General features: G+C 34.3%; 1 protein-coding gene across 4 annotated transcripts in view; it reads left to right on the top strand.

The window, feature by feature from the left end:
* Positions 1–25,931, top strand: part of LOC144436742 (3',5'-cyclic-AMP phosphodiesterase 4D-like) — a 64,600-nt gene extending 38,669 nt beyond the window's left edge. The window contains exons 1-13 of one of the 4 annotated variants that reach the window (XM_078125596.1): positions 753–1,091; positions 15,934–16,116; positions 16,713–16,814; positions 18,514–18,676; positions 19,138–19,231; positions 19,796–19,995; positions 20,484–20,582; positions 21,754–21,918; positions 22,621–22,720; positions 23,272–23,426; positions 24,200–24,322; positions 24,479–24,661; positions 24,866–25,931. In XM_078125596.1, coding sequence (XP_077981722.1) covers positions 967–1,091; positions 15,934–16,116; positions 16,713–16,814; positions 18,514–18,676; positions 19,138–19,231; positions 19,796–19,995; positions 20,484–20,582; positions 21,754–21,918; positions 22,621–22,720; positions 23,272–23,426; positions 24,200–24,322; positions 24,479–24,661; positions 24,866–25,171 — 1,998 coding nt within the window. In that variant the 5' untranslated portion in view covers positions 753–966 and the 3' untranslated portion in view covers positions 25,172–25,931. Of the gene's footprint in view, positions 1–752; positions 1,092–6,813; positions 6,912–9,324; positions 9,493–15,933; positions 16,117–16,712; positions 16,815–18,513; positions 18,677–19,137; positions 19,232–19,795; positions 19,996–20,483; positions 20,583–21,753; positions 21,919–22,620; positions 22,721–23,271; positions 23,427–24,199; positions 24,323–24,478; positions 24,662–24,865 lie in introns of those variants that run through there. The other 3 variants (XM_078125597.1, XM_078125598.1, XM_078125599.1) reach the window with 3 other exon arrangements.
* Positions 25,932–27,879: the final 1,948 nt, after the last annotated feature.

Raw genomic sequence — 27,879 nt, 5'->3', positions numbered from 1 at the left:
TGTAGTTATCATTTTTAAAAGGTGTGAATAGAATGCAAAGGTAGCGGTCTCGCTGTGAAATTAGAGTAATGTGTTGTCAGTCCCCTAGTTGATAATTTTTATTACGCTTGGCAGTTTCAGAACTTTTGACCAGCTTTTAAACCAATGTTTTGAATTTGTTAGCTTATCAATTCCATGTGTCACAAAAATACTATTAACCCAGTATTGTTTTCAGGCAAGGTCGTCTGTCTGTCTATCTATCTATTTATTATGCAACCTTCACAGGTCTTCTGTTTACTGGGTTTGTTTAGTTTGGTCGTCATGTGTTTTTTCAGATATCACACTGCATGTTACATGACGCATGACATAGAAGGTGATAAACAGCGAAGGTTCCAATATCACCAAGTATGTCATGTGTAGTATTTACCAATTAAGCTTTTTGAAATCTGATAGTAAATTACCTTAGTTAAGATCAAAACTGACTCTAAAGTTCATTAAAATATCTCGTAAACGGAGAAATTTATCCTGAAATTCGTGACATGAGTTGAAGTTGTTTTTCATTTCATTTCATTTCAGAAAAAAAAATCAGTATGTATTCAGATATCCATTACTTAGACTGTTGGCATATGTGTATCATCATCCCCTCAAACAATACCTGTATCACCCCTGTTCCATTTAATGGAACATTCTACTAAAGATCTGAGTCAGAGTCTGAGTAGGTAGGATTTCCCTCCATTGCACTTTGACCTGTGAGATAGTTAGTGACGTAAATAAAGGGTTTAGCAATCCTCATACAGCCGGGATGTGGGATTGACAGACCATACTGGTATTTGCTGCGTGCGTACACAATTCATAACATTGTGCCAACATTGTCAAATCACTGAGTCACAGTCTTATAAGTTTTTGTCTTGCTGATGAATTCATCCTAAAAACAAGTTGTGTGTAACACAGTATATTGAGTTATATGGACCATAAGTAATTCTCTGAATGGCGAAAGTCGAGAATAACTTCACTTTGTTTAACACTGAACGTTATAAACAGTGGTGGAACTGCGGAATGGGCCATCTCCAGTATCCGTCCTACGATATAGGTACCTTCCTAACCCAATGTTGGTAAGTGAAATCTATCGAATATCCAGTCTCTCTCTCTATACTATACTCTCTATTTTGTGAATGTCAAGTTCAAAGCTTCATGTACATCTAGTCAGATAAACAACATTTATTAGTTGTCGTACGACAATTTTCAAAAATAAAAAAAATTTCTTCAATGAAATGATTAAAAATTTAATTATAACATAATTAGTGTGGAATATCATGTCCATGTTACATGTAGGACTTTCCATTTATTGAAAAAAAATGAGTAAATTAGACACCAAACTAAAATGTAAAACATATGGAGACTTCTTTTCTCTGTGTTTCTCAATGTTTTTAGTTGAAATAACTGAGTGTAACTTTTAGTAAATAACATTTTTCTTTTAAAACTGGAAATTCTGATCATACATGACAGTTATATTAACCCTTTCATGACTAGAGACGAGTTTTAAATAATATGGGGACCCAATTTATATGAATATTTTCATAATTACAATAATATTACTTTATTAGGAAGTAACATTTCTTTAATTCCAGTCTAAAATGAAGTTGATATATGCCAAAAACTTACATAAAACAAGAATTTTGTCCAAACAATTTTGGCGGGAATGTTTTCAGTATTGAAGGGGTTAATGAAGGTCAATGTCATAAAACCATAGGTTTACTACAACACCTTCCTAAAAACACATGGTACTGCCTGGTTATTTTTCGTTTTGACCATGGAAAAAGACGCTCTGGCCTGCAAGAATGTATTGAAATTAGAGGAAATCTCCTCTCCTTTTTTATCTTCTGGAAAAGTAGATACATACATGATTGTATGGTTTACCGCACACATTTCAAAATAAAGTAAAATTAATTCTTGCCCAATGTAATGATATTCCTTTCTGTATGTTACACGGATTTGAAAAAAAAAATTATGTAATTTTAAAACAAAATTCATATCTTATTTAAATTACAGATATTTAAATATCTCAATTTCAGAAACAAATCACATCATAGCATATCATATCATAATATCATTATCATATCATATCATGGCATATTATAGCATATAATATATCACATCATATATCAAATCAGATTTTATTTCATCATATTATATCATATCATATCATATATCATGTATCATATCATATCATATCAGTATACATGATTACTACTGTAACAGTAATACTGTTACGTTCATAAAATTTTAGCAGTATTTCAAAAAGTTTATTTTTGGAAAATATTAGAATTATGTGTGTACATGTAGCTCAAGTGACTGAGTCACAAAATGGTATTTTTATCCTGGCATCTTGCTGGTTATTAATGTATGAAAGTTTACTGAGTGTCAAATTGCTCATAAACATCGACTCCTTAACTTTGTATCCGGTTTAGAATGTAAAGTATAGTAGGGTGATACACTAGAAGGAATACAGGTTATACAATAAGATATCAACAGCCAATTATCCTAAAATTATGAAAAATAGTGAAGAAATAGTGAGGCTGTTTCGTTTGAATTAGACTGCATGAGCTCACATGTTCTACAAATTGAAATTGGAAGACATAAAAGACCAAAAACAGAGATAGAAAACAGATTATGCAACACCTGCAATATGATAGAAGATGAAATGTCACTTCATCACAACATGTAACAACTATAACATTGAGAGACAACAAATGTATACCAGACTAAGTACAATCAGTGGTCTAGGTAATTTCAAAGAACTAGACAATGGAACAAAATTTAGTACTCTTTTTAACTCTGATCAAAGACATACTTATAGCGCTGACTGTAGTTTATTTACTAGTTTGTTTTAATAGCACCAATTATTGCAGAAAATCCAATGAAGAAATGTAGTTTTCTTAACGGATGCAATAAAGATTCTATTCTATTCTATTCTATTCTTACTATTATCTTTGTTTTGAACTGTACACAGTATCATACCTGACAGATTGTTGGAAAAGACATTTTTTTCAACAAATAATTTGCATTGGTAAGTGTCTAATGTTTAGTGATAGATATATTTGAGTCGTAGTAGGCCACATTCTTGTATGATTCATAGATTTTTTTGCGTTGGGAGTCTATTCCCAATGCACTCACAGATGATTATTGTAGTGAAAATCTGAAACGTCAGTACTTTTTAATTTAGAATCCGTCATTTAAAGATCAAAAGCTTAATCCTGTGACGTCTACACCGTGTAGTTTAATGTTTTGTCTAATGAATGTGGTTCAAAAACCGTGTGGTCATTACGAAGGTCATGAAGACACTAACGAGCCTTAAAAACGCAATGTGTATAAAACTACGCATAAGCCACCATGTTATCACCATAGCAACATTCACGTAATACCGGCAGTGAGGCTAGTTGTTTCTGCCTTGCTAACATACTTGTTATTAATCGGTTTTTCTGCCCTTCCACACCCTACGTGACATGATGTTTATCTGTTGAACCACAATGTAGTCGTCAGCAGCAGTGTGTAATACATGTACATGACAGGGTACCGTGGCCACCCCATTGACATTAGTGAGTGCAGAGGTGATAACCTAAACAACATGAAACACAGACTATGCCTCAGGAAGTGTTACTACTTAAGCCACTGGTGACATGTCACAGTCTCTACATTGAAATTATGATAATCTGGGCGAGTTAAGTAAACTGAGAAACACAGATTTAGGTGATGGCCCACAGCTCTGCTGATGGCCTGTCTTAAAGTGTTTATGGTGACCTTCCAGAAAACAAATGATGAAATGATTTTAAAAGGGGTTAACAGCGACCGGAAAGCTGTCTGCAGCTTTTCCTTACAAAAGTCATGAATTATGCAACGTGTCCATTGTATGAAGCATTGCATGCATTGTACCAGGCAATTCATGACTTCCTCTGTGGCTTAACCAGCCATGCATTTAAAAATTTCGGATACTCAGCATTTACCTACTAAACTCATAGCAAAGAATTAAGTCGGGACATGTACTGTCCATCACATACACGCTAACACTGTAACAGTCAATCACAAAGTTAATTTAGATATTAAAATATCATCTATTTCAACAAAAAAAAATTCAGTTAACCGTACATTTCCACACTGTTAAATTCACCTGTATTATAAGTTACCAATACAATGAAATATGGCAGCAATTTGGCTACTCCGTATTTTAATGGTTTGTTTGAAAACTCTGATTTACTGAAGAATTATGTCCAAGATAAAAAAAAAAATTACTTTTGATTACGATAATTCTAAATGATAGAGTGGGTGAAAGAGTCTCATCTAACATATGTTGGAAAATATATTTGTTGAATGATTCCAAGAATTAATAGGAAAGCGATATATAGTTACTTAGAGACTTGTAAATTGGAATAGAATGCGAAGTTTTGATCCGTCCACTATAGTTTGGATACAATGTGGTATTGAATCATATCTCTAACCTCATCTCGAGAGAGAGATTTTGAGATTCGATTAAGGATAACACTATGATATAGACTATTCTACCATGGACCTCAAACAGCATGGTTGCATGGTGGTAAATGTGGATGGATTGAAATGTCGCAATCAGTTCTAATTTACCATTCCAGAGTAAATATATTGTACTGTCCTCACATATGTTGCCGAAATCAGATACAATGATCAATTTACAACATTTTCAAACAATGTAGTTATAAAAACTGAAGGCATGCCAACACAAAAAAAACCTGTGAAATGAATGGTACATGAAATATGGTCAGTAGGAAAAGCTTATCGCGAAAAAAATCAACCCACCTACATAGCATATGTTGCCATAATGACACAAACATATCAGACTGGTCATGAATAACATAATTGTGCCCTCAAAAAATATGGTCTGAAACTGCTAGCTATTATACTTTGAACATAAAAGAAGTAAAATGAACACTATGGAGTGGTACTGGTAGGCGTAGAGCGAACCCACATAGCATATGTTGCATGACACAGATGCTTTGAGTATCAGATCACGACAGCTTGCCATATATGTACACACGTGTCGTATAGAGGATACACGTATTCAGCACACTTCAGCTGCCACAAAAGGTTACTATTTTTATAAAGTAAAGTTTTGTGTCATAGTAATATTACTCTTCAAAATTCCTTCGTGTTAATTGTTATCAAGATGAGTTGTCACTCACATCAGTGGCGTAGTAAGTGTACTCAGTAATCTTTGTTTATCGTCAGTCATGTTTTTTGGCGAGCCATGGTGTATACATTGGAGAGGTCAACTGGCAATGTAAGGTCAAACAGAGCTTGTACTTGTCTGTTTAATCTGCCATTATCATGATTATATCAAGTGACTGCAGATTGGCATCAAAAGTACTCCTCACAAATGTGTTTTTAAAGAGTTTTTTTATCAAGAGAGAATTAAAAAGGGTAACACTGTCTGAGCACGGACAAGTTTTTACGGAGGTTTCATAACTTCAGTAATTAATGGATGGGAGAAATTTTGTTAAACTGAAATTTATATCTTTCTGTACCATGTACCAATACAACACGCTGGCACTGAACAGCTGAAGGAAGGAAGATTTTTACCAACATGTTTTCAACTAACTTTTACACTTTGGTAAAAATCCTGTCTTTTGAACTTAAAAACAAAACATTATACAAAAATAATAATTTAATACAACTTATTATCTCTAATTATCTCAACAACAACAAAAGAGCAATACAGAAGTAAGGTGTGAGGAAAAAATAAAACAAAGGAAATTATATTATTGAACATAGAGCACTTGACTAATCTAACATTGACAGGACTGGTACATTTATATTTTGTTGCTCATGTGCAAATGTGCATTGCTCAAATATCTACCTACCCCACCTATTCTAAAATTGAATGTAATCGGAACCACACAATTTTTTGTTTTTACGCCTAACCACTCACTATACCCATGATTACAGAGGAAACAATGATAGGATCTTTCAGGGTACCAAATACTGTCATAGTGCTAACTTTGTAAAAATAAAAGATTGACAATTTTCTTGAAAACAAGACTGTGAAACCCCAAATTTCTTTTATTATTTCAAAAGGACTGGGAACCAGCTTTCATTTGGCAAATTTTGAAGCAATTTGATGTACTTTGATTTTTAGGGAAATTTGTCCCCGTAGTGCACTGATTCTACCCAAATATCTGGTGCTGGATTTATTTGATGTATTTTGACTCACATGATTGACAGTAGGTGAAGTTACTTCTTCTGAAGAATTTGTTTTGAGAATATTCTGTAGTCTGGGTCTTCTCCGGTACTTAGCTATTAATCTGTAGTAATGCAATATGCATAAGCACAATATACAACCATAAAAGTTCGCTGAAAACCATCTCAAGTTTTCACTCAATGTAAAGGATACAGCCAGGGGAAAACAGACTTATTTTAGAAGGTCACCTCTAAAAAATCAATGACTATTAAAAAGCATGCATTCAAAATCACAAAATACCCGATACTCTTGTTTACCAGCAAAAGCTTCACCATATCTTTAATTTGATTCATTATCGTGGTTGAGAAATAGGCCTACACTTCCAATTCTGGCATCGACTTCAGTGATGTAGAGAAAGTTTATTAGTTTCTATGGTTACGGCATGTACATTGCATCAGTAGCCACCAAATAAGGCAGCAGAAATCTGTTTAACGAAATCACGCCAAGTCAGACGTCAGAATAGTGAAGGCCTTGTGATGCTGGTCGTAAACAATTAATCAGACACTCGAATAGAATATATAGGAACACACTCACTTTACGCCATCAGTATATAGACATTCACACGAGTCATAAAAGCACTGACGGAATTTGAAACTGGTATGTGTCTTTGTACTTGTGGCTGTATGTATTCTTGTCCAAGACTTCATTTGCCAGTGTCCAGCTTTCTAAGGTGAGACCAACCAATATTTATAATACAAAGTACTAGTTTTTAATTGCCATCATTTGCCTCAGATTAATTACCTAATTAATTTGAAACAATTTGTGACCACAGCAAATTTTATGTTTATGGCAGTATTATGAGGTCACTTAACTTTATTGTAAACTTTTAAATATTTAACATGTAAAGTGTAATATTATGTTAAAGCAGGTATTTAGAAATAGCAAAGCTTGTTTACACATATATATATATATAGTTTAGTATGCCACCAAGCTTACGTTTCATACTGAGATTTTGTTTTTTGATATCAATCAGTACATCAATTTATATACATAATTAGACCCTTTCACAGTCCTCTGGGCTTCATATAGCTAAAACATGGGTTGTTTTGTATACAACTACCGATATCTACTGCATAATTGTAATCGAATATCCCTGTACTGTGTGCCCCCTCATCGATCACATATTAGGCTAACATTTTGTTGACGTGTTAATGCAAAGCTAATGAGATTTTGTTTTGATATCTACCAGTACATCAGTTTGTATATATGATATAGATGTGTTGTATATGTAAATTACTCAATTAAAAAACTGCCCTCAGCTGTATAGTGTATAACTGGGAGTATTATTTTTTCAATGAGACAACCAACCAACCAACCAACAGTACATTGAATGAAACTTGGTCAGATACTAATTAGAATTGTTCAGATAGTAATTACTAATTAGTACTACTAATTAGATATTATACATGTTAATTACATGTTGATTGTATCTGTAAGTAGTATAGCGATAGGTTGAAATCATGTCTCATGAAGGGGGTGCTGATTTTATGGTGCAGCTGATCTTCCACACAGAAGTCAGAGTTATGTTATTTATTGTCCAATATGTGTACAGCTACACAAATATATTCACCTACAGGTGGTTTAATATTCTTCAGAGTGTAAAATATTACATTAGTAAGTCATTTAAAAAAAAATGTTCTAGTTAGATCTAGTAAAGCTTTATCATATTTATGTATATAGAATAATGTCAAACCTCGTACATAATTTCCAGACTAATTGAGCTCCATACTTTTCCTTCAGGTCGTAGTAGATAGACATTGAATTTTAGAGAACAGAATCATAATAATTTTTTGCATTTTATTTGAAGGCTAATTTTACATGTGTGTCTTGGCTGAGACCAGTCTTTTATTATTCTAGTCTATACCTGTAGCATCTTACAAATTTCACAAACTATAGCAATAATTAATTAATTTCGACCTTACTGTAAGTTTGCTATACTTGTCATGGTGAAATGGTATTTGTCAATTTGATGACATCATGCACGAGCCAGGTTCAACTAAAAATATGGAATATATTATATACTCCAGTCATTCTACATCACGACAATGCACGTCTATGTCACGACAACGTGTGTCTACGTCATTGGTTCTGCTGTGTTCAAAATATGAGTCAAAACATTCAAAATTGCCATAGCGCACTTTCCCCGATTTCTTTTTTTTTTATATCCAGACGATGGTATAATTATATTATTCCCCAATATTTTGCTTCATTCAGCCAGAAAATACTCATGACCTAAGGGTTCTCACTATTTGTCTAACAGCTCGTAGTGACAAGGGCCCCTTTATAATAGGTCACTCATATTTTCCTTGGCAGAACGAAGAAAAAATATTGGGGAATGATATCTAGTAATAGTACATGTAGTTGGAGAGTCCATTCAGTATGGTGCGAGAGTAACAGAATAACAATTTAACTGTAACAGTGTAATTTCAAGCCCCAGGCAAGCAACAATTTCTGGATGTTAATGTAATTGCTTTCAGCAGCAGGTATATAGGTAGGATGATGAATTGCTTTTGTGTAATGAAATGCAACAAATTGCATGTCCAGCGTCAGTGTCGTTGAACTTGAGAAGTGGGAATATAGGATGACAAATCCATTTATGATAATGATGTGTGATAAACTTCAAATACTCATTGTTGCTTCATATGGCAAAGTAAAAAACCATGGAAATTTTGATGCCAAAAAAAAAAATGTATTTGATGGATGAGAAATGATACCTACCTCAGAAAATTTATTTGTGCCTTTTTTTCTGGAAAAATAAATGAAATATTACTTCATACCTCAGAAAGTCAGTTTTTTCAACACCCCTACAACTGCAGCAAGCTGTCATCAATTCATTGTAACTGCATCAAAGGACATGCCCAGGCAAGAACACTGTCATGTGCCAATCAATATCTGAAGTGGAGGTATATATTTTCACAGTTGCCATGACAACTGCACACAATATGTGTTGGCTTGGTAGGGGTCATGTGATCACCATGTGACAAGATTGTGTAGGCGGCAACATGTATGCATATGTATATGTATTTTAAATACACTCTAAAACTAGTTGGGCTGGTACAAAGGTTGAGAGGGCTTCAGTTGACACAGCCGATGACATGATGGGCTTCAGACATTGACGTGTCCTACTCATATCATCATACAAAAACATTGTTACATGGACTATTCCATGCTCTTGTGGCTAGTAGAATGACATCTCCTCGGAGGAAAACATATAGTATTCCCATTCCAGAAGTGAAGAAGCCAACATTCCGGTATGTTTATACATGGCTGTTACCCATATTTGTTAGCTTTGTGTCTATGTACAATATGTGTATACATTGCAGTCATTTTGGAATGCTGTGTGTCAGCACCCTGTGAAATCACATGTGATGTGTAAATAGCAAAGTTGAAATGATCAGGGTGAGATTTGACACACATAACACTTCTACTCCGAAATATAACACGCAAAGTTATTTATTATCAACAGACACACCATTTTGGTTCATGTATATACTGTATAAATATATACCGTTGAAGTAGTTATTTTTATGATCTGTTCCTGGTAGTTGTTCCTGGTTTCATTCGTACTAAGTACAGGACATTTCATTTCCTCCCGGTGAATACAAAAACAACTGTCTGGGAATCGACGTTTTATTTCAATTGTTTTTGGATACCAGGTCAACTGCTAGTAATTATACTGGTATACATTTTTTTGCAACATTCAATGTGTCAGAGTTTTATCGATGACTAGTTCAAGATCAACTGCTAAAATAAGACTCAACCCTTAGATATTCTAAAAAAAAAAAAAAAAAAAATGATGATAAAATGTAATTAAAAAGACTGGGTTTACTGATAGGTGTACACACTTTTATACTTCTATATGATTAATAGTGATTTGACATCATCACCCTGCACACAGAATATCTGATAATTTATGTATATCATTTGTTTACATACATGCAGTTCTCCTCACTGACTGCATAGATACAGATACCAGAATGGTGACACCATTCTTATGGTTTCTAGATACTGTGTTACAGCAACATATGTCATCGCTTTATTTTTCTAAGAGATTTTAGAAGCTGTGTAATTGAGAGGATGGATGGACGGACGGAATCATTCACAGGTCATACATTCATGGTTTCATATATATGCAAATTGCAAGTAACATTGGAAGAGAGTTCGAAATGCAGAAATTGGAAAAATTCGAACAGATTTACATACCAAATACTAAGAAATATTTTTTTTTTTTTAAATTTGGCAAAAATATAAATAAATTGATAGTTTCTAATAGTATGCCCTCAGAAAATAGGGCAAGTTACAAAGTAGGTCAGGTTTTTGTTGTTGTGATTCTTGAAAAAAAAATTCTTTTGACAAACTTTTTTTCACATTTTGCAAATTTAGCAAGTTGAGTCACTGTGTAGAAACGCTGGCACGGAACTAGTGAAATGTGACAGGCACTATACAATGTATAGTCATCACTTGCGAACAACACTGAACTTTATAAAGAGTGAAATGACAATTAAGTCCTCATCATTGTGCCATGTTTAAATATGTAAAAAAAAAAATGCATCATATATGGCCTGTGGTTTGAACTAGGCTCAGGTTACAGATAATACACAATGTTTTCCTTGATGTATATATACTTCTAGGGTATGGCAGGGTGCAGAAAGAAAGTTTGCTTGGTCAGTTAGCTTTATCCAGATTGTCCAATTACAGTCATTCTAGTGATTAAAAATTCAAACTGACAGGGGAAATTAATATTAATTTGATAATATGAAATGTTGAATATTATAATGACATTAATGATGATGATGATGATGATGATGATGATGATGATGATGATGATGATGATGATGATGATGATGACAACGATGATGATGATGACACAATGATGATGGTGGTGGTGGTGATGATGATGATGACGATGATTATAATAATGATGACGATAACGACCACAATGACGATGATGATGATCAAGATGACGACAGCACGGATGATGCTAACGACGATGACAATAATGATAATGATGATGTTGCTAATGACAACAACAGTGATAACAATGTCAAAGTTTCATATTACAGTGATGACGATAATAACATTACTAAATACTACTGTACAGTACAAGTTTACCATCAATTAGCTCTCTTTTCTTTATGTCCTAATATCTAAACTATATCTTTGATTAAGTTACCTCAAATCCTAATTTTGTACCCTATACTACTAGGACTATGATACTTTTAAATGTCGCTTTCATAACATTGAAACTAATTAGAAGCAACTATATATCCTTACATGATCAGCTGCATTATTCAAATTTTAATTTCTTAAATATTAGCTTAATGAGGTAATAAACAAAATTGCCTTCCTACTAATTACTATACAGTGTATGGTACATACATCCCAGATGTTAAATTTATGTTACTATATCATCTGTAAATTAAGTTGTCACTAGCCCTTTTTTCTTGTAATTATTGTAACCAGTTTGTTGTTTTTAATTCTATTCGTTTGATTGTTTTACCATGCTTTTAAATTTATTGTATGTACAGCGCTTTTGAATGTTAATGAATAGAAAAGGTGCTGTAGAAAATAAATAAACTTCAGCTTAACTTATATGCAGGATTTACCCTGGTAGAATTGAACGAACAACTGTCGACAGTCTAACATTGATAGGGCTATAGAGTTCAGTATGCTTTGTAGCTATTAGTACACCGATTTCTAAACATCGCAGTTCTATTTTTGTTTGCGCCTTTCTGATATACTTGTTCATTCATATATATTTTACTACTACCAGTATTTTTAATTTGGTTTACTCGTGATACCGGAGTTTAAACATATATTATAGTAACTTTAATTATATTATGAATGTGATCGATGAGGGAAGTGTGAAATAAAAGGTCAGATCAGGCAGAGGTTGGATGTTGATATATGTATAATGTATATGGTGTGACTTTATAATTCACAACAACTGTTTTATATTACCACTATCAATTACAAACTGATGTGTTTTATAATTGGATCTTGTGACACATTTAATGTCTCATTTATTGGGTTCCCATTCAAAAGACAAGCTTTGTGCACACTTGACAATTATGTGGGCACTTGTCAAAACATATATCTTTTGTAGATGTCCCTATAGGGCCATTTTGGCAGTCATGGCTAACAGTAACATGTAGTGTGTTGAGTGGGATAATATGTCATGACTTTATGTATTCAACACTACTAGGTTTATGAGTGTTCTGAATTTAACAATATCAATGATGTGTTGTGGCCGCAAAGGTCACAGCTTTAACTTTAATGTGGTACTCTTAAAACTGTTGAACAGCTAATAAGAGGTTGTCATATTTGTCATTTGAATTATGTATATCTTGTAAGGAGGGTATAGGTACAAAGCTCCTGTGAAAGTAAAAATCGAAGGGTAGAGAGATTGTAAACTGATATTAGATGCAAGGACTCACCATACAGCATATTGACATATCAAAAAATGATAACTAATAATTGATAATATTTATGAAAATTATGAATATGATGGTGTCTTGTATAGTGTACCAGAAAGAGTCCTGTTGTTTCACCAGGATGCAGAACTGCTGACAAATTATCATTGTCAAATGTGTTCTGCTGTATAGCTGAAGGACTGGGGTTTGTAATAGGCAACTTTTACCAATCACAGAGTTTTGTGAAAAGTTTTGTAATGTTTATTTGGTTACCTGACCACGAAATCAAGATTTAAGTGTAGAACATCAGAAAAGCTCATCATTTGGTTCAAAATCCTTGAAGAATGTGCATCATGAAAAAACTGTGGAGGGTTGGAATTTGTACCTTGATTTATCTTGGATGCTGTTACCATGGATACTGACTCTGTGTCATGATGCTAGTGATGTGGGTTTCAGAAGTATCTCATATTCTGTTTGAAATTGATCACATTGGTAATTATATAATACACACAACATCTAGAATAATAATTGCATATATGTAATTTGAGTCCAGATTTCTAGAGTCTCTGTTACAACATTGTATTTTCTGTTTGCATTTCATGATTCCATTTTGATTACATTTTATGTCGGTCAGTTTGCCCACGATATATTATTTCATGAATCACATTAGCCTGGTATACATGCTGTTCTATTATGCTTTTATGAATCGAGATATAAAATGTGCAATAGTCTATTGATTCTCTCTACAATAACATATTGGATAATAGCCGGAAAATTATGCTCCAAATTACATTCCCAATTCGTAAATTTCAAATTGTGTAATTATTGGACAACATATAGAAGATTGACTTGTATACTATAAAATCATCTCATTTATGGCTAACAGATGTGTAATTACGACAGCTTTTTTATTTGGTATTCCTGTTTTTTGATTGATAGGCATCCGTGTACAGGATACATATGTTCGTTTTATCCAGAATGAAATGTGATATGGTTACACAAAGCTTCAGCACGTATTAGTGGTGACAATAGTCAGAATCTAGTCACTAATCTATATAACTGTCAATCATTCTCAGACTGTTAATTTGAATCACAAAGAAAGGTCAAAGTTCATATGCAAATTAGGTCCATGCAGTGATGATATTTCTAATGATTATCATTTCTGTGCAATTTGTAAGGTCATGCCTTTGTACAAATTTCAGAATTATCAAAATGGTTGGTCAGTCTTTCAGTCATTGAACAAAATATCCTTCATACCGTACACCACAGAAAAATTAGACTGAAATTGTTGAAAGAAAAGCTATCTTCTTGTATACTAAGAATAATTTGGATTTTATAGATAAGAAATTTAAAATTTACTACATTACACTTTTAACAATCTGCAAATGATATGGACAGATAATATTTTTTGTAATTTTATAGGCTCTGTTGAAAATGGCAGACATATTTTGTAACTAATGTACTGCAACAGTAACATTAATACCAATAGACAACCATTATTGCTATTTTGTAGTTGAAGTTGTCAAAACATTTTCTAGTTCACTTCACTTTAACCATATCATGTTTTACTGAGATTGTGTAAATTTTACTTACAAAGTAAAATTATTACCAGTAGGCAACATTTTTTTGCTATTTTGTAACTTTAGGTTGTCAAGACGTTTTCTGGTTCCCAGACTTAGGAACCATATCTTGTTTGTTGAGATTTTACATGTTATCCTTCAAGCTTAGATAAAGTACACACATAGCAACTGTTCGATAAAAGAATCTATGTTGAAAGGTAAACTGACAAATGTCCAATAATGACAGAATCTGTGTTAGTATTTTGTATGAATTATCATGATTTTGTCAGCATACAACAAAGGGATTCGTCACCGTGATAACGTGTGCTAGTCGTGAACACAAACCAGTCCAGTCATTTCCATACCCAGTGATGTCTTTATTCGATATTGCGAGGTTGGATGTGTATCAGGTTAAGAATTAGATTCTGTAAGTTCTGATTCCTCCAATCTAAAGTGATTAAATTTTTAATGACAAATCTATTCTGTCAAGGCTGGCAGTGCATGTTGAGTGAGGAAATTATTGCTTTGAGTTGAGATGAGTGGCTGCCTAATATATTTGAAGCAGTAAAATCTGATTAGGTAGATATAATGATGTGAATATTGGCGCCTATTGCATTCAAGTACAACTTTAAAAAGGGGAGCAAAGGTGAGGCTGGTTTCAGCTGTATTTCTTGATGCTTAGGGTGAGCCACAACAATCAAATTTCACCAATTCAGTGTATTGTGCAACTTATTTTTGTTCCCATAGCTGACCACAGCATTGTGTTGGTATTGTTCCTAGAGTTGTGGAGCTCCTAACATTTGTTAATTTCCCATAATGCCTTGCTCTAGTACACAGCAGACCTCTTCTATATTAAAGCCAGGTTTGCCATTATTCATTACACTTTTGTAGAGAGGTCGTATGATGCAGGTTTTGTACAAATTACTTTCTTGGCAAGGTGGTCCCCTAAGCTTAATGATAGGATAAGATCGACCTCATCTTTGTATAGAGGGGATTGGAACATTTGTCTATGCTTCTTTTACTTTTGTTTTGTGTTGTTTTATCTGAACTTGAAGAGTACATATTGTATTGACTGAAACATAACAAATACCACTTTTAATCATAAGCTTGATAGAGCGTAACATTTGTACAACCTGGATATTAAATAGTTCAATGACATGGTTGGTACACTGACTGCTTCTTCTTGAACTGGAGATGAGGTGCTCTGTAAAAAGTTTTCTCAAGATGTCTTATGTTATGAAAGTGGAAAATGTTGTATTTAATCCTGCATATATTTATTCAGGATATTCAAAAACTGAAGTATGACATACATTAGTTGTTTAGTAAACAAAGATAAGAGCACGTAAATATTTGCCAAATCATTACATCATTCATTGTTTACATGATTACAGACTAGCCCTGAGAGACTTGTTGCTGTCTTATTAGCCTTGTCCCTACCTGAATCGATTTCAAACCAAGTCAAACTGAATTGATTCAGATAAACCGATGTATGTCTTCGTGAAAAAACTGAGCAATGGATTTTGAATCGATTCATTTCTGCTTCGCTTTAGTTTTAAACCAAATTGAATAAACAGATTGTACTTTTTGCAGAAGAAATTTAAAAAATTGTAAATTATTTGAAAAATGTTTACAATTTATCTCTCTCATTTATTTGTTCATTGCAGTTTATCGTTAGAAAACAAGTATTTATAAAGTATCTCTCGTTTTTGCTTTGTTGCAGTTTTGATGTTGAAAATGGCTCTGCACCGTGTCGAAGTCCGTTGGATGCAGCAAGTCCGTCATCAGGATTGGTTCTATCTGCAAACTTCAATCAAAGAAGAGAATCCTTCCTTTACAGATCAGACAGTGATTTTGATTTGTCACCAAAATCTATGTCAAGAAATTCCTCCATAGCCAGCGATTCGTGAGTATAATCTAAAATTTTGATAAAAAAAACATTGCTGAATCTGAGAAAATATTAGGTATATTGTATTGAGGAAGCGCAAGATGCTCAGCATTCCTGTTACCTTGTTCAAGAAGAACACAGAAACTATGAGAGGACTCCATGGCCTTGTTAGCTTGTTGAAAATGAACATACAAATTACAATAGGGTGCCGTACCCCTGTTTATTAATACCTTATGCAGGGAGAATACAGAAATTACAAGGAGAGTCTTTGCTTTCTGTTTTCTTGTTCCGTGAGAACACAGAATCAGTTCAAATTCAAACTCAAAATATTTCAAAGAAGATCTAATATATTCTGACTTATTTTCACTTATTTTGCTGGACATAGAAATATGCAAAAAAAATGATTCGTGACTAAAATGCTCTTTTACATTCTAGTCTAGTAATTAGTAAAAAGTAGTCTTTTTAGAACGAGCTGCAGACTGTAAAATTGTAATATTTTTGAGTGTCGAAAATATCTAGGTTTTCTTCCGTTTGTAGGGCTATACATGTACACAACAAATATAAGTATTTGCTATAGAAGTACAAGATATTAATAAATCTCTTTTTATTTGCAGACATGGAGAAGACATTATTGTCACACCATTTGCACAGATTCTAGCAAGTTTAAGAAGTGTTCGTAATAATTATGTATCCCTTACTGGAGTCAATGCAACAAAGTAAGTGATATAAAAATTGTGAAACTTAAAAAAATATTTTCACTGCAGTGAATCAGTAAATCTATATTGTCTAACAGTCAAGGCGTCACATTTGAAACTTTTATTGCAAAATTCATCAATTTAGTATACAAAAGGTATTTATTTGAATATTTTTTTTTTCATCGAACTGAAAAGTATTAAAATGACAAACATGGCCCTTGTTGATACTGGTTTTAATATGAAATATAATGACCAGGCTGTATAAGTGATACATGTCCCTGGAAGGAATTAAGAGGCAAATTGATTATTAATGCATTCATTATAGCTAAAATCAATATGTAGCGTATAACAGCTATTGTCTGATAATGTCACAGACACTCCCTTCCCCTCGACAAGCCTGTAACAGATATGTAGGTCACAGTGCCAAGCCCAGAGTGTAAATTACTACATAACCATGACAGTTATACAAAATGTAATGCAGAATGTATTTTGTCATAGCCATGCTTTTTGTGAAATGGAAGATGAAAGAGTAACATTGAAATTACAAATCTCTCGTCAAGAGTACGTTTCTATGGCAACTACTTTTGTTCATTTTTCAACAAAACATCATTATGACGCAAATTTAAATACATCTCTTATCTTGTGTTTATATGAATAGGTTGCTTGGAGAGGTATGTTGCTCTTTAAGAAAATAGGTAATGACGAATTAGAGAGCGCTGTGAGACAAAATTTGCATCATAGTTATGCGTAATTGTGACGTGTGACATTGATAATTAAAATACATGGTCAAGTTTGACATCCACGTTACTCTCCAAACAAACCATACCCATTTCGTATATTTCAAAGGTGAATGACATATTTAAATGCATATCAAAAATGACATGACAACGATGCTTCAAATACCTGGTGACCACGATACAAAATGTATTTGACCCCTGACCGCCCCCGCCCACCCCCCCCCCCTTCTCCAAGCAACCTAGCCTTACATGTACAATCAAGACCCATAAGATGAAAGACGTATTTGAAATTTAACTAAATATCATCGTGATATTTTATTGAAAATGAACGGATCAAGATCGAGTGATGTGGGTGTTTGAAATACGTCAGGTTTGATCAGCATGCACTGGTTCCTCCTCTACATGCAACCTTTCCACATCACAAAATAAATGATGTATTTCAAACTTGATGTTTGTGTGACAGTGAACAGATCAAAAGTGACGTTAATGTTTAAATCACAGCGTCAAGTTTGAACCCCCCACCCCCACCCCCGTTCCTCTCCTAGCAACCTATCCTATCACCTGTCATGATGCCTTCTTTGGAAATACCAGCTTATGTCTGACGACATCATTTTTGAATAACAAGGTCAAATTAAACCCCCAAGCTCCTCTTCTAATAATTATCTATCCATAAATGACAAAACAAGTGACGTATGTCAAAGTTGCATCATCATGGTAGGATAAGCCGATTATATGAACAATGCTAGTGTTTAAAACCCCCAGTGTTAATGACATGGTCAAGTTGAACCTCGGTTTCTTTGGCAATCTAATTAATACAAACGCAGGAGAGAGATGATTTGTGACAATTGCGTCACGGGTGATAATGTTTTGTTATGATTGAGCATCGCTTGTCACAAACAAGTGCTGCACAAAGTCAAGTTTCCACGGCAACCATTCAACAAAAATGACTCATATATATTACCATATTTTTGATGCGTCTTCAGAAAAGCATCAGGGGAGAAACAGTATACTCGGAGTCCATCTACCACATTAACAGACGACAACTACACAAAAGCTTTGGAAACGTTAGAAGAACTCGACTGGTGCTTGGAACAATTAGAAAACATGCAAACACACAGATCAGTCAGCGATTTAGCATCTAGCAAAGTAAGTTGCACCTATATATAATAGATGTTCTTGTCATCTTAAAGTTTTTGCTATTATGATGATGATATGCAATCTCTCAGTGTAACATGTATATGATAAGAGTTGTCGGACATACAAAATGTATATTGGTTCCGTAAAATTCAAGGGTAAAGTCAATTTTGATGATGTAAATTCTGGTAAACATTTCATATTGTACAATGTTTTATTTCTACAGTTTCTATTAATCTCCAAAGCAGTGTAGTATCCTATTATGAGTCGTTGAGAGACATATTTTCTTGTTATGGTTCAAAACAATAATAAATGCTGTGTTTTATGGGAAAATGCCAAATTTTAGTTTGTCATAAGAAAATGCTGTGTTAGTGGCATATCAAATTGGCTTAGACTCTAGAGCGCACACTGCTGCACAGTATGTATTTGTTTTGGTGAACTGAATGTGACATCACTCCTTGTTTCTCTTTCAGTTTAAGCGCATGTTGAACCGAGAGTTGAGTCACTTTTCAGAGACGAGTCGATCAGGCAATCAAGTATCAGATTTTATATGCAATACATTCTTAGGTAAGTTGTTGTACCTTGTATAAACAAACAAACTACATCTAATTTATGACAGCAATCAAGTCAAAGTGGATGAAATGAGAAAGATTGTCGATATTCATAATCTCAGGCAACAGAACAGTTTCACAGAACTTGTAACCAGATTTGTTGGAGTCCAAGTCAAAGATGAAGCTGGGTCATTTGTGCAACCTCAATTTGTGAAATGAAAGTGGCCTCCTAGCTCCTGAGTGGATGCATCGATTGATAACTCCTCAGTCTCAGGGCCAGAAATGCAAAATGCATGCCGTACAGGATATGTTTGAAAGATTCACTCGTAAAAACTGAATGTCAAGGGAAACAATATTTTGAATTTATCAAAAGTAATACGCAACATGTATACAAATACCCTCAACCCCATGGTGAAATTTTCAATCAGCCCTTTACACAGTCTGCTACAAGATAAATAGCTGAGAGTTACTTGTATTGACATTGTCAAGCTCAACAGAATGTTCAAAGTCTGTCTCAGTCAAATACTGCTGTAACACTATAGTACACTTTGTTACAACTGCCCATTTTCTACCTATACAGATAAGCAACAGGAAATGGACGTCCCATCACCTGCGAAGGAACCTAAAGAATTGCTACAGTCACCGCGAGTACGAGCGTTAGGGAAAGCGGGTGAAATGAGTAAGATAGGAGGTATTCAAAAACTCAGGCATCACAACAGTTTTACAGGACTGGTACCCAGATTTGGAGTCGACGTCAAAGACGAAGCTGCACTTGAAAAAGTGAGATTTCATGCTTTGAGATATTTCAAATTATTATTATGAACCACGATGTTTGTCAAATTACAAAAAAAAAAATGTTTAGAGCTTGTATTTGGATATCATCTCAGATAGTTCATTTTCTCAGAATAGCCTGGCTTGAATAGCTCAGACTTGTCATAGTTGTAGTATATGAAAAAATATCATGAGCCAGATTGTGATTGGCTGTTTCAAAAAATATTATGGTATTTATGCAAATATATGTAAATCAGATAGTGATTGATAGTTCACAGGTGCAATTTTCAAAAGTATTATGGGTATTTATGCAAATCTTTTTGTAAGCCAGATAGTGATTGACTGTTCAAGAGTTCCAACCTTGTTCCAAAATTGCACTGTATTTACTTAAGCAGTGACATACAACACACTGAGAATTTATTTCTAAATAAGTTTCAAAACCGAAGAAAATAGAATTATCATATTTTCTAATTGTAATTTGATCATTTTTTTCTTAGGAAATGGAAAATATTAATAAATGGGGCTTACAGATGTTTAAAATAAATGAATTGACTGTAAACAGACCTCTTACAGCTGTTACATACACAATATTTCAGGTGAGTTGGATGAAGACAGTCAAATCAAGATCATTGAATTTACCCTTATCAAAGTTCAGTGGTTACCAATAAGCAAGTCCTTCTGATGGGTTGGGGTTTTTTTGTTTTGTTTTTGTTTTTTACTTTTTTTTTACTTTTTTTTTTTTTACTTTTTTTTTTGACCACAGTTCTGTCATGATTACTATGTCAGCTGTTGTCCATCCCAAATTCCAACCATGGTGTTGAAGTTAGATTTCAGGCAGTTCACATGTCATAAATCTTACTAAAGTAAATTCATACTCAGGAACAAATTCTAGAGCTTTCTTAGTTACTGGGTACGATTTTGTAGTGAAAGACATGCAGCATGCATATGTGAATTGGAGAACTGCTGTGACTCAAAACACTTTGATTATGAGGTGCAAAGAGACTGATGAATGGTTCATAAATCAAAACTTTGGACTTTCGAGAATATACTTTTTAGACATTTTATGAAATATCATAACAATATTATGATTGAAGCTTTGTAGACAGAATTCAGAAAGTGATTTTTTTTTTTGAGGGGGGGGGGGGGGAGAGATCTCCTCCATTGTCCCTATCCTACCCTCCCCTTGTTTTGAGGATGAAACCATTACAAACATAGTATATATAAGTATGTATAACAACCTCAGCAATAATTCAAAACCACTACCAATGAAAGAGATGTAGATGACAAGTGAGATTTGAATTTGAAATAAAAAATCCATGACTACATTGTGATACATCTGTTGCACGGCAACTAAATCACAAATCAGACTAGTTGATAACTGTTACAACTAAACATGGGATTAGTGATAGTCAGAGTCGCTGTGATACCAGAATGTTTTAGCTCCTTGCACACTTCTCTATTCTCAGTTTGGTAGTCCCAGTCTTGTTAAGTACTGAAATAACCATGGCAGTTAGAGCTGGGGTAGGTGTTCTTGCAAACTGTTCTAGCTAGTTAGAGTATGATTGGGGGCCTTTGGTACTAGTGGTGGCCACTTGGGGAAGGGGAATGCACAACGTGTCCTTTGACACTGCTACAGCCAGTTTTGTAGGGGAAAGAGGTCTTGGTCCTTTCACACTGCTATGTAGTTTGCGTGGATTAGTATTGGTAATTTGTATAAAAATTCATCACTCCATTTGTTACATACAATTTTAATTTCATTTTTGATAGGAACGGGATATATTGAAGGCATTCAGAATCCCTGCCAATACACTAGTGACGTACCTTTTAACACTAGAAGATCACTATGTCAAAGACGTACCATATCACAATAATATCCATGCAGCAGACGTCTTACACTCTACACACCATCTACTGTCAGCTACAGCACTTCAGGTATGTGATGTCATCAAAATCAGTCCAGATAAGAGGGGGTTAAAATTAGTGGTGAGAAATCAATTCCTGAAAAATAGTTGTGTCTTCGTTTGGTGAAGGAAAATACAAGTAATGTTTAGAGTCCTGTCATTACAATTAAGATAGAGTAGTGACAGAATCCAGATGTATTTTTCCAGCATAATGAAACATAATTTGGGGAATGGTATAATTATATTCTGTATAAGCTTCATATTTTAAACCAAATGATATCAAATCACCCACAATACAAAATGCAATACAAATTTAACCTGGAAATTTTCGCTAAAAGAATTATTTTCGCTAATTTCACAAGAAAACAAAAATTCAGAAAGAAATAGTGACTAAAATGCCTTCTTGCATATGAAAACAATGTACCAGTCTGGTAGTTAAGTGAAAATTAGTGTTTAAAAACTCACTGAAGACTGTAAAATCGCAAAAAAAAATTAGTTGTGGAAAATATGTAGGTTTACAGTAACATACATGTGTACAGAAGTGAAGACGACAAGATACTGTGTCTTCAGAGTTCAAAAAGTGGCTAAAATTTCTGACAAATTTTTGTTTCAATGGAGAGACATCATTAATCGTTTTGACTTTAACTTTTTGTGCATTTTAGATAAATTTGTTCACCGATTGTCTATACTGATGATGTAGCAATTCATTACAATTATTGTTCTTAATTTACAGAATGTGTTCACAGACTTAGAAATATTAGCAGCGTTATTTGCATCAGCCATTCATGATGTCCACCATCCTGGACTGAACAATCAGTTTCTTATAGAAAGTGGTAAGTATACATAAAACCAATAAACATGCTGTATGAAAGTTTACAATAGCCCCCCCCCCCCCAAAAAAAAAAATAAAATAAAAAAAATAAAATAAAAAAATTTTTCCTGGTCAGCGCACATGTGACTTGGATACCAGTGCTGAGTGCGTTAGTCTTCTTTTTATACTGTGTCGGCAAATGGAGCAGAGAGAAAAGATTTAGAATACACATCACCAGTTGAAATAAATTCCCTATTTGTCCTCATCACCTTTTCCTGCCATTTGCTGTCATTGTGGTAGAGATGATTTGATATCAGGAGAACTAGTAATTGATATTTACCCAAACTTTACTGAATGTATAATAAACACTAAAATGAAGTGAAGGAAACAAAGTTCTTCAAGGTGCGTGATCAATGACTGTCTTAGCAGACTGAGTTATTAAAAAATTGCCTTGTCCACCCCACTTTGAGCAGAATGCCATGACCAGAAACTTCTCTTTCCTATTTTGGCCTTATTACGTTATTACTATGAGTAAATGTTGAACTTGTCTTCTGTTTGTTTGTCTTGTCACAGGTAGTGAATTAGCAGTGATGTATAATGATGAATCAGTGCTTGAAAACCATCATCTCGCTGTAGCGTTTAAACTCCTCCAGGAAGAAAACTGTGACATCTTTCAGAATCTGACTAAAAAACAAAGGAAAACACTTCGAAAGATGGTGATAGACATGGTAAGTGTACCAGTGATAGAAACATTGGACTTTTAAAAAGTAGACTTTGTCGGACACACTTGCATCCATGGATTGATGTTTTGTACTGTGTATACTGCCCTCAATGAAACCATAGTTGAAGCTAACCTTTCGAAGTGATTACGATCATGTATTTTTCCGTGAATATGAATTATCATAATCATCATAGTTGAGACACGCTTTATATAAAATATGTTTGAAATATTGATATTTGTTCCTGTGGAAACTATTGGTATTTGTTTTATATATTGTGTTGAGAGTTTTGTGTACGGTTTTCGTAATTTCCAATAATAGGTTTGTTAATCAGCAATATCCAATCGATGACACCTTTCATTATACCATGCATGAGCCAAATTGAACGGGAAAATGTAGAATTTATACTGTAGTCATTCTATTTCATGACAGCACACGTCTTTGTCACGACAATGTGTATCTACATCACTGGTTCTGCTGTGTTTGAAATATGAGTCAAAACATTCAAAATTGACATTACTTTCCCCGATTTTTCTTTGATATAATATTACTAGCACTGGTATAATTAATTATGTTATTCTGCAATAATATTCTTCATTCAGGCGGAAAATATGTGTGACCTAAGAGTTATCACTACTTGTCTAGCGACTCATGGTGATAAAACCCCCTTAGGTCACTCGTATTTTCCTTGGCTGAACAAAGAAAAATATTGGGGGAATAACATCTAATTGTATCAAATACTGAAATCCTGTCTGACTGCTACATGTATCTGTTCATTTCAGGTGCTAGCAACGGATATGTCCAAACATATGAGTCTGCTTGCCGACCTCAAAACTATGGTTGAGACAAAGAAAGTTGCTGGATCAGGGCTCTTACTCCTAGATAATTACACGGACAGAATACAGGTAAATGATTTTAATTATTCATAACCTGAACATCTCCACAACAAAATACACTTTCATGTTATTATGAAGGCACACAAAGAAAAAACAAAAGTGAAATAAACCATGACACTAGAGGGCGCTGTACTACTAATCCAAATTTTGTTTCTGTACTGCTAGGTTCTTCAGAATATGGTACACTGTGCTGATTTGGGTAATCCCACCAAACCATTGGAATTGTACAGACTGTGGACAGAGAGAGTCATTGAAGAGTTCTTCCGTCAAGGTGATAAAGAAAGGGCACGTGGAATGATAGTCAGTCCAATGATGGACAGAGAAAATGCATCAGTGGAGAAGTCACAGGTGAGAACAATCAAACACGGATGAATTTCAAAAACAAATGATGAGTGCAGTTTGAAGCATGATATTGAAACAGGGGAGTCAAGATATCACTTTTTTCTAAATTTATATTTCATTCTGTCTCTAAAAATAGTGTTCTGTTCTATGGAAAAAAACAACATTCAATAATACTAACAAATATATTACATGTTTTTGTCTTTATTCTAGGTTGGATTCATCGATTTTATTGTACATCCACTTTGGGAGACATGGGCGGATCTAGTATACCCGGACGCGCAGGAAATCCTGGATACACTGGAAGATAACCGGGATTGGTACCAGAGCATGATCCCGATTAGTCCATCACCAAGTTACACCAGTAAAGATACCAAGGATAAATTCCAGTTTGATGTGGAAGAACCACAAGATGGAACCGAGCATTTGGAACTTCCGGACCACAAGGATAACGGAGACAATGGTGATGACAATTATGATGATGACAATTGCAGCGATAGAACGCCGACAAATTCATGAGTTATCGCTATGTGATGTCAGAGTCGACAAAAGAAATGGATTAGGGATATGTGTAACTTACAAAACAGAAGGAGGTGCAGACAAAAAGAGGAGAAACAATGACGAATACAAAGATAGTCCACTCACTTGTCATCAAATCATTCCAGTCAAACACGACTCCCAAGTTAAGAAGAACTTTGTATCCATGTATTAACATGTCACAGAAAAACCTGGTTCAGTGAAAATTGAAACTGTTGTTGCATACATCGGACCATTACCATTTCGGATGTATACAGCAGAACTGGCATTATGAAGAAAGGTACATCGAACCAGTCAGAGGTCCGCTGAAAACTTGCGAATGTTACGTTCCGATCTGTGAATAAATTCATGCAGGAATATGTATCTTTACATGTAATACATGAAACTTGGATGTCTGTATGCATGTTAGAACCTACAATTATTGACAATTATTTACATCGAGTAAACTGCCAACGCTTGTCACTTCAAAACACCCATCATATACCAACACATTATACAATGCATAATAAGTTGGTCATAAATAAATGCTGTCATTCTGTCTTGTTTTTCTCATTTCATTTTTTTGAATCGTTACTACAAGCAATTTTGAAATCACATTTTTAATTAACAGCATATTCTTTTGCAAATGTAATTTCTTTTATTCATTCAACTCATGGATGTGTGCTTTTTTTTGCATACTTTACAAAGTCAACAGTGCTGCAAAAGGGATCACCATGTGTCTGTGTGTGTGTGCATGTGTGTGTGTGTGTGTGTGTGAAAGGATGAGAGAGTGAGAGAGAATGCACATACATGTACAGTTTTTTTGCATGAACGCTTCATGTGACTTGGCATGGTCTCCAGCAAAGATTTACCTCAATGACTCGCAACCCGCAAGATTGTTCTCGATAGAGTCACTTAAACGACAACAGCAACCAGATTAATTTCCAAATCATTGCTATGTGTTTTTGGCATTGTCTACCCTGCACTGCAAGCATAAAAAAATGTTGTCATTATATATAAGGGCGGCCCTTTTTATTTTTCTGTTTCTCATCTCCCGACCGACCCTAATTTGCAGCTCCGACATCAGAAAAAAAAAAGTTTTTTTATTTCCGACCGACCCCTGAGCACAGCAAATTTGTAAGGTTCCCCATGGCGTCTTAGGCCAGTTCTGCCGAGGCCACGACCTTGCGACATTGGCCCCCTAAAATTACAAATGAAGCAATAATTTTCCCACCTTGCGTCGCTTTGGCGCATTCATTTTACGGCAGACATCAAAATTATCTAAGTCCACGGCCGGACCAGGCTAGGCTCTGACTCGACGTGAATCCCACAAGAAGTAATATAAGATACAGTGACAACGCGCAGTTCTATTGTTAACATAAAAAATGCCACAAAAAGATCAACTTTGATAAACTTGATCTACAAATTAAAATATTAGAGGGAGTAGATGAGACGTCGAAATGGACGTCTCTCCTCACATGTTTTGTCTACTGTCACTGTCGTGACCTCTGACCTACTCACTGACGTGTGCGAAACACTGAACTTGCTACCGGAAATCTATCTGCCATGCCACAGCTCAGAAGCCTTCGTGAACCAAATTTATGGGACAGGTTGTGAATTTCATTTGTTGATGGGTTAAATTAAATGAGTACAAGTGTATTTTGATTCCGAAAAAGCTGTGTTAGGGGATCGTGTTGCATGATGTTGACAGTGCTAGTGACACATGTGAATGTTGGGCACTGAATCAATGCGTAATCACTGGCATGGCCGGGCCACTATAGACCGCCGATGCATGTGCGCCCGGTCAGACATGAAGAACGAACTTGTTGTGCAAACCAGAAAAAAATTAATGTAATATTTACAAAGCATCCCAACTTTGACTTTGTTGATAGTTTTAGTTAAAGATTCAAGTTCTGAGTTTCAAGGACACCTAGTGTCAGCTTTCCGTATCATTGCAAGTTTACGGTACGTAACTATGCTGTCATTTGATATAGCAGGAGCAAATCATGATACACAGCCAGTAACGGTTAATTAATAAAAAAAAATTATTTTAAAGTTTGTTTGACTATTATTTGTAAGTTTTCGTTCACATTTGGTACTATTTAAAGTCAGGGATTTTTTTCTTCAAAATGTCATGAATTTGAAGAGGGAATGATAAACACAGCAGTGTACTAACAATTTTAAAAATGAAACAAGTGGTTACAAGTTTAGGATTTCTCAAAGTTTTTATTCAATCATATGTTCACTGTGACTTATTTTGAAGTTGTTCTTTGTCCTTGTCTGAAAAAAGGGAATTATAAATTTGAGCACTGCTATTCATTGATATTCAGATTAAAAATTGTGACTACCTGGCTGTCCAATCTTTCTAAACAATATATCATACATATATATATATATATATATATATATATATATATATATATATATATATATATATATATATATATATATATATATATATATAACTTAAAATTACATAATCTTAATTGCCTTCTTTTTCTAAGGTGTAATGTGTAGTACACAATTTTCAAAAAATAGCTTACTGAGAACTGTTATTATGAATGGAATTGTTTTATGTTGTTAGGTAATGGTCTATACGTAATGGAATATCTCAGACCACAGTATTTCTATAGTGGTCTGAGATAATTTATATGAATATTTCATAGACAATAATAATTGACCCTACTCCCTGTCAAATGACACCACTTTTT

This window comes from Glandiceps talaboti, chromosome 6 (assembly GCF_964340395.1).
Source record: "Glandiceps talaboti chromosome 6, keGlaTala1.1, whole genome shotgun sequence".
NCBI classification, from domain to species: domain Eukaryota; kingdom Metazoa; phylum Hemichordata; class Enteropneusta; family Spengelidae; genus Glandiceps; species Glandiceps talaboti.
Note: the sequence above shows the minus strand (reverse complement) of the source record. Positions and strands in the feature narration are given on the sequence as shown.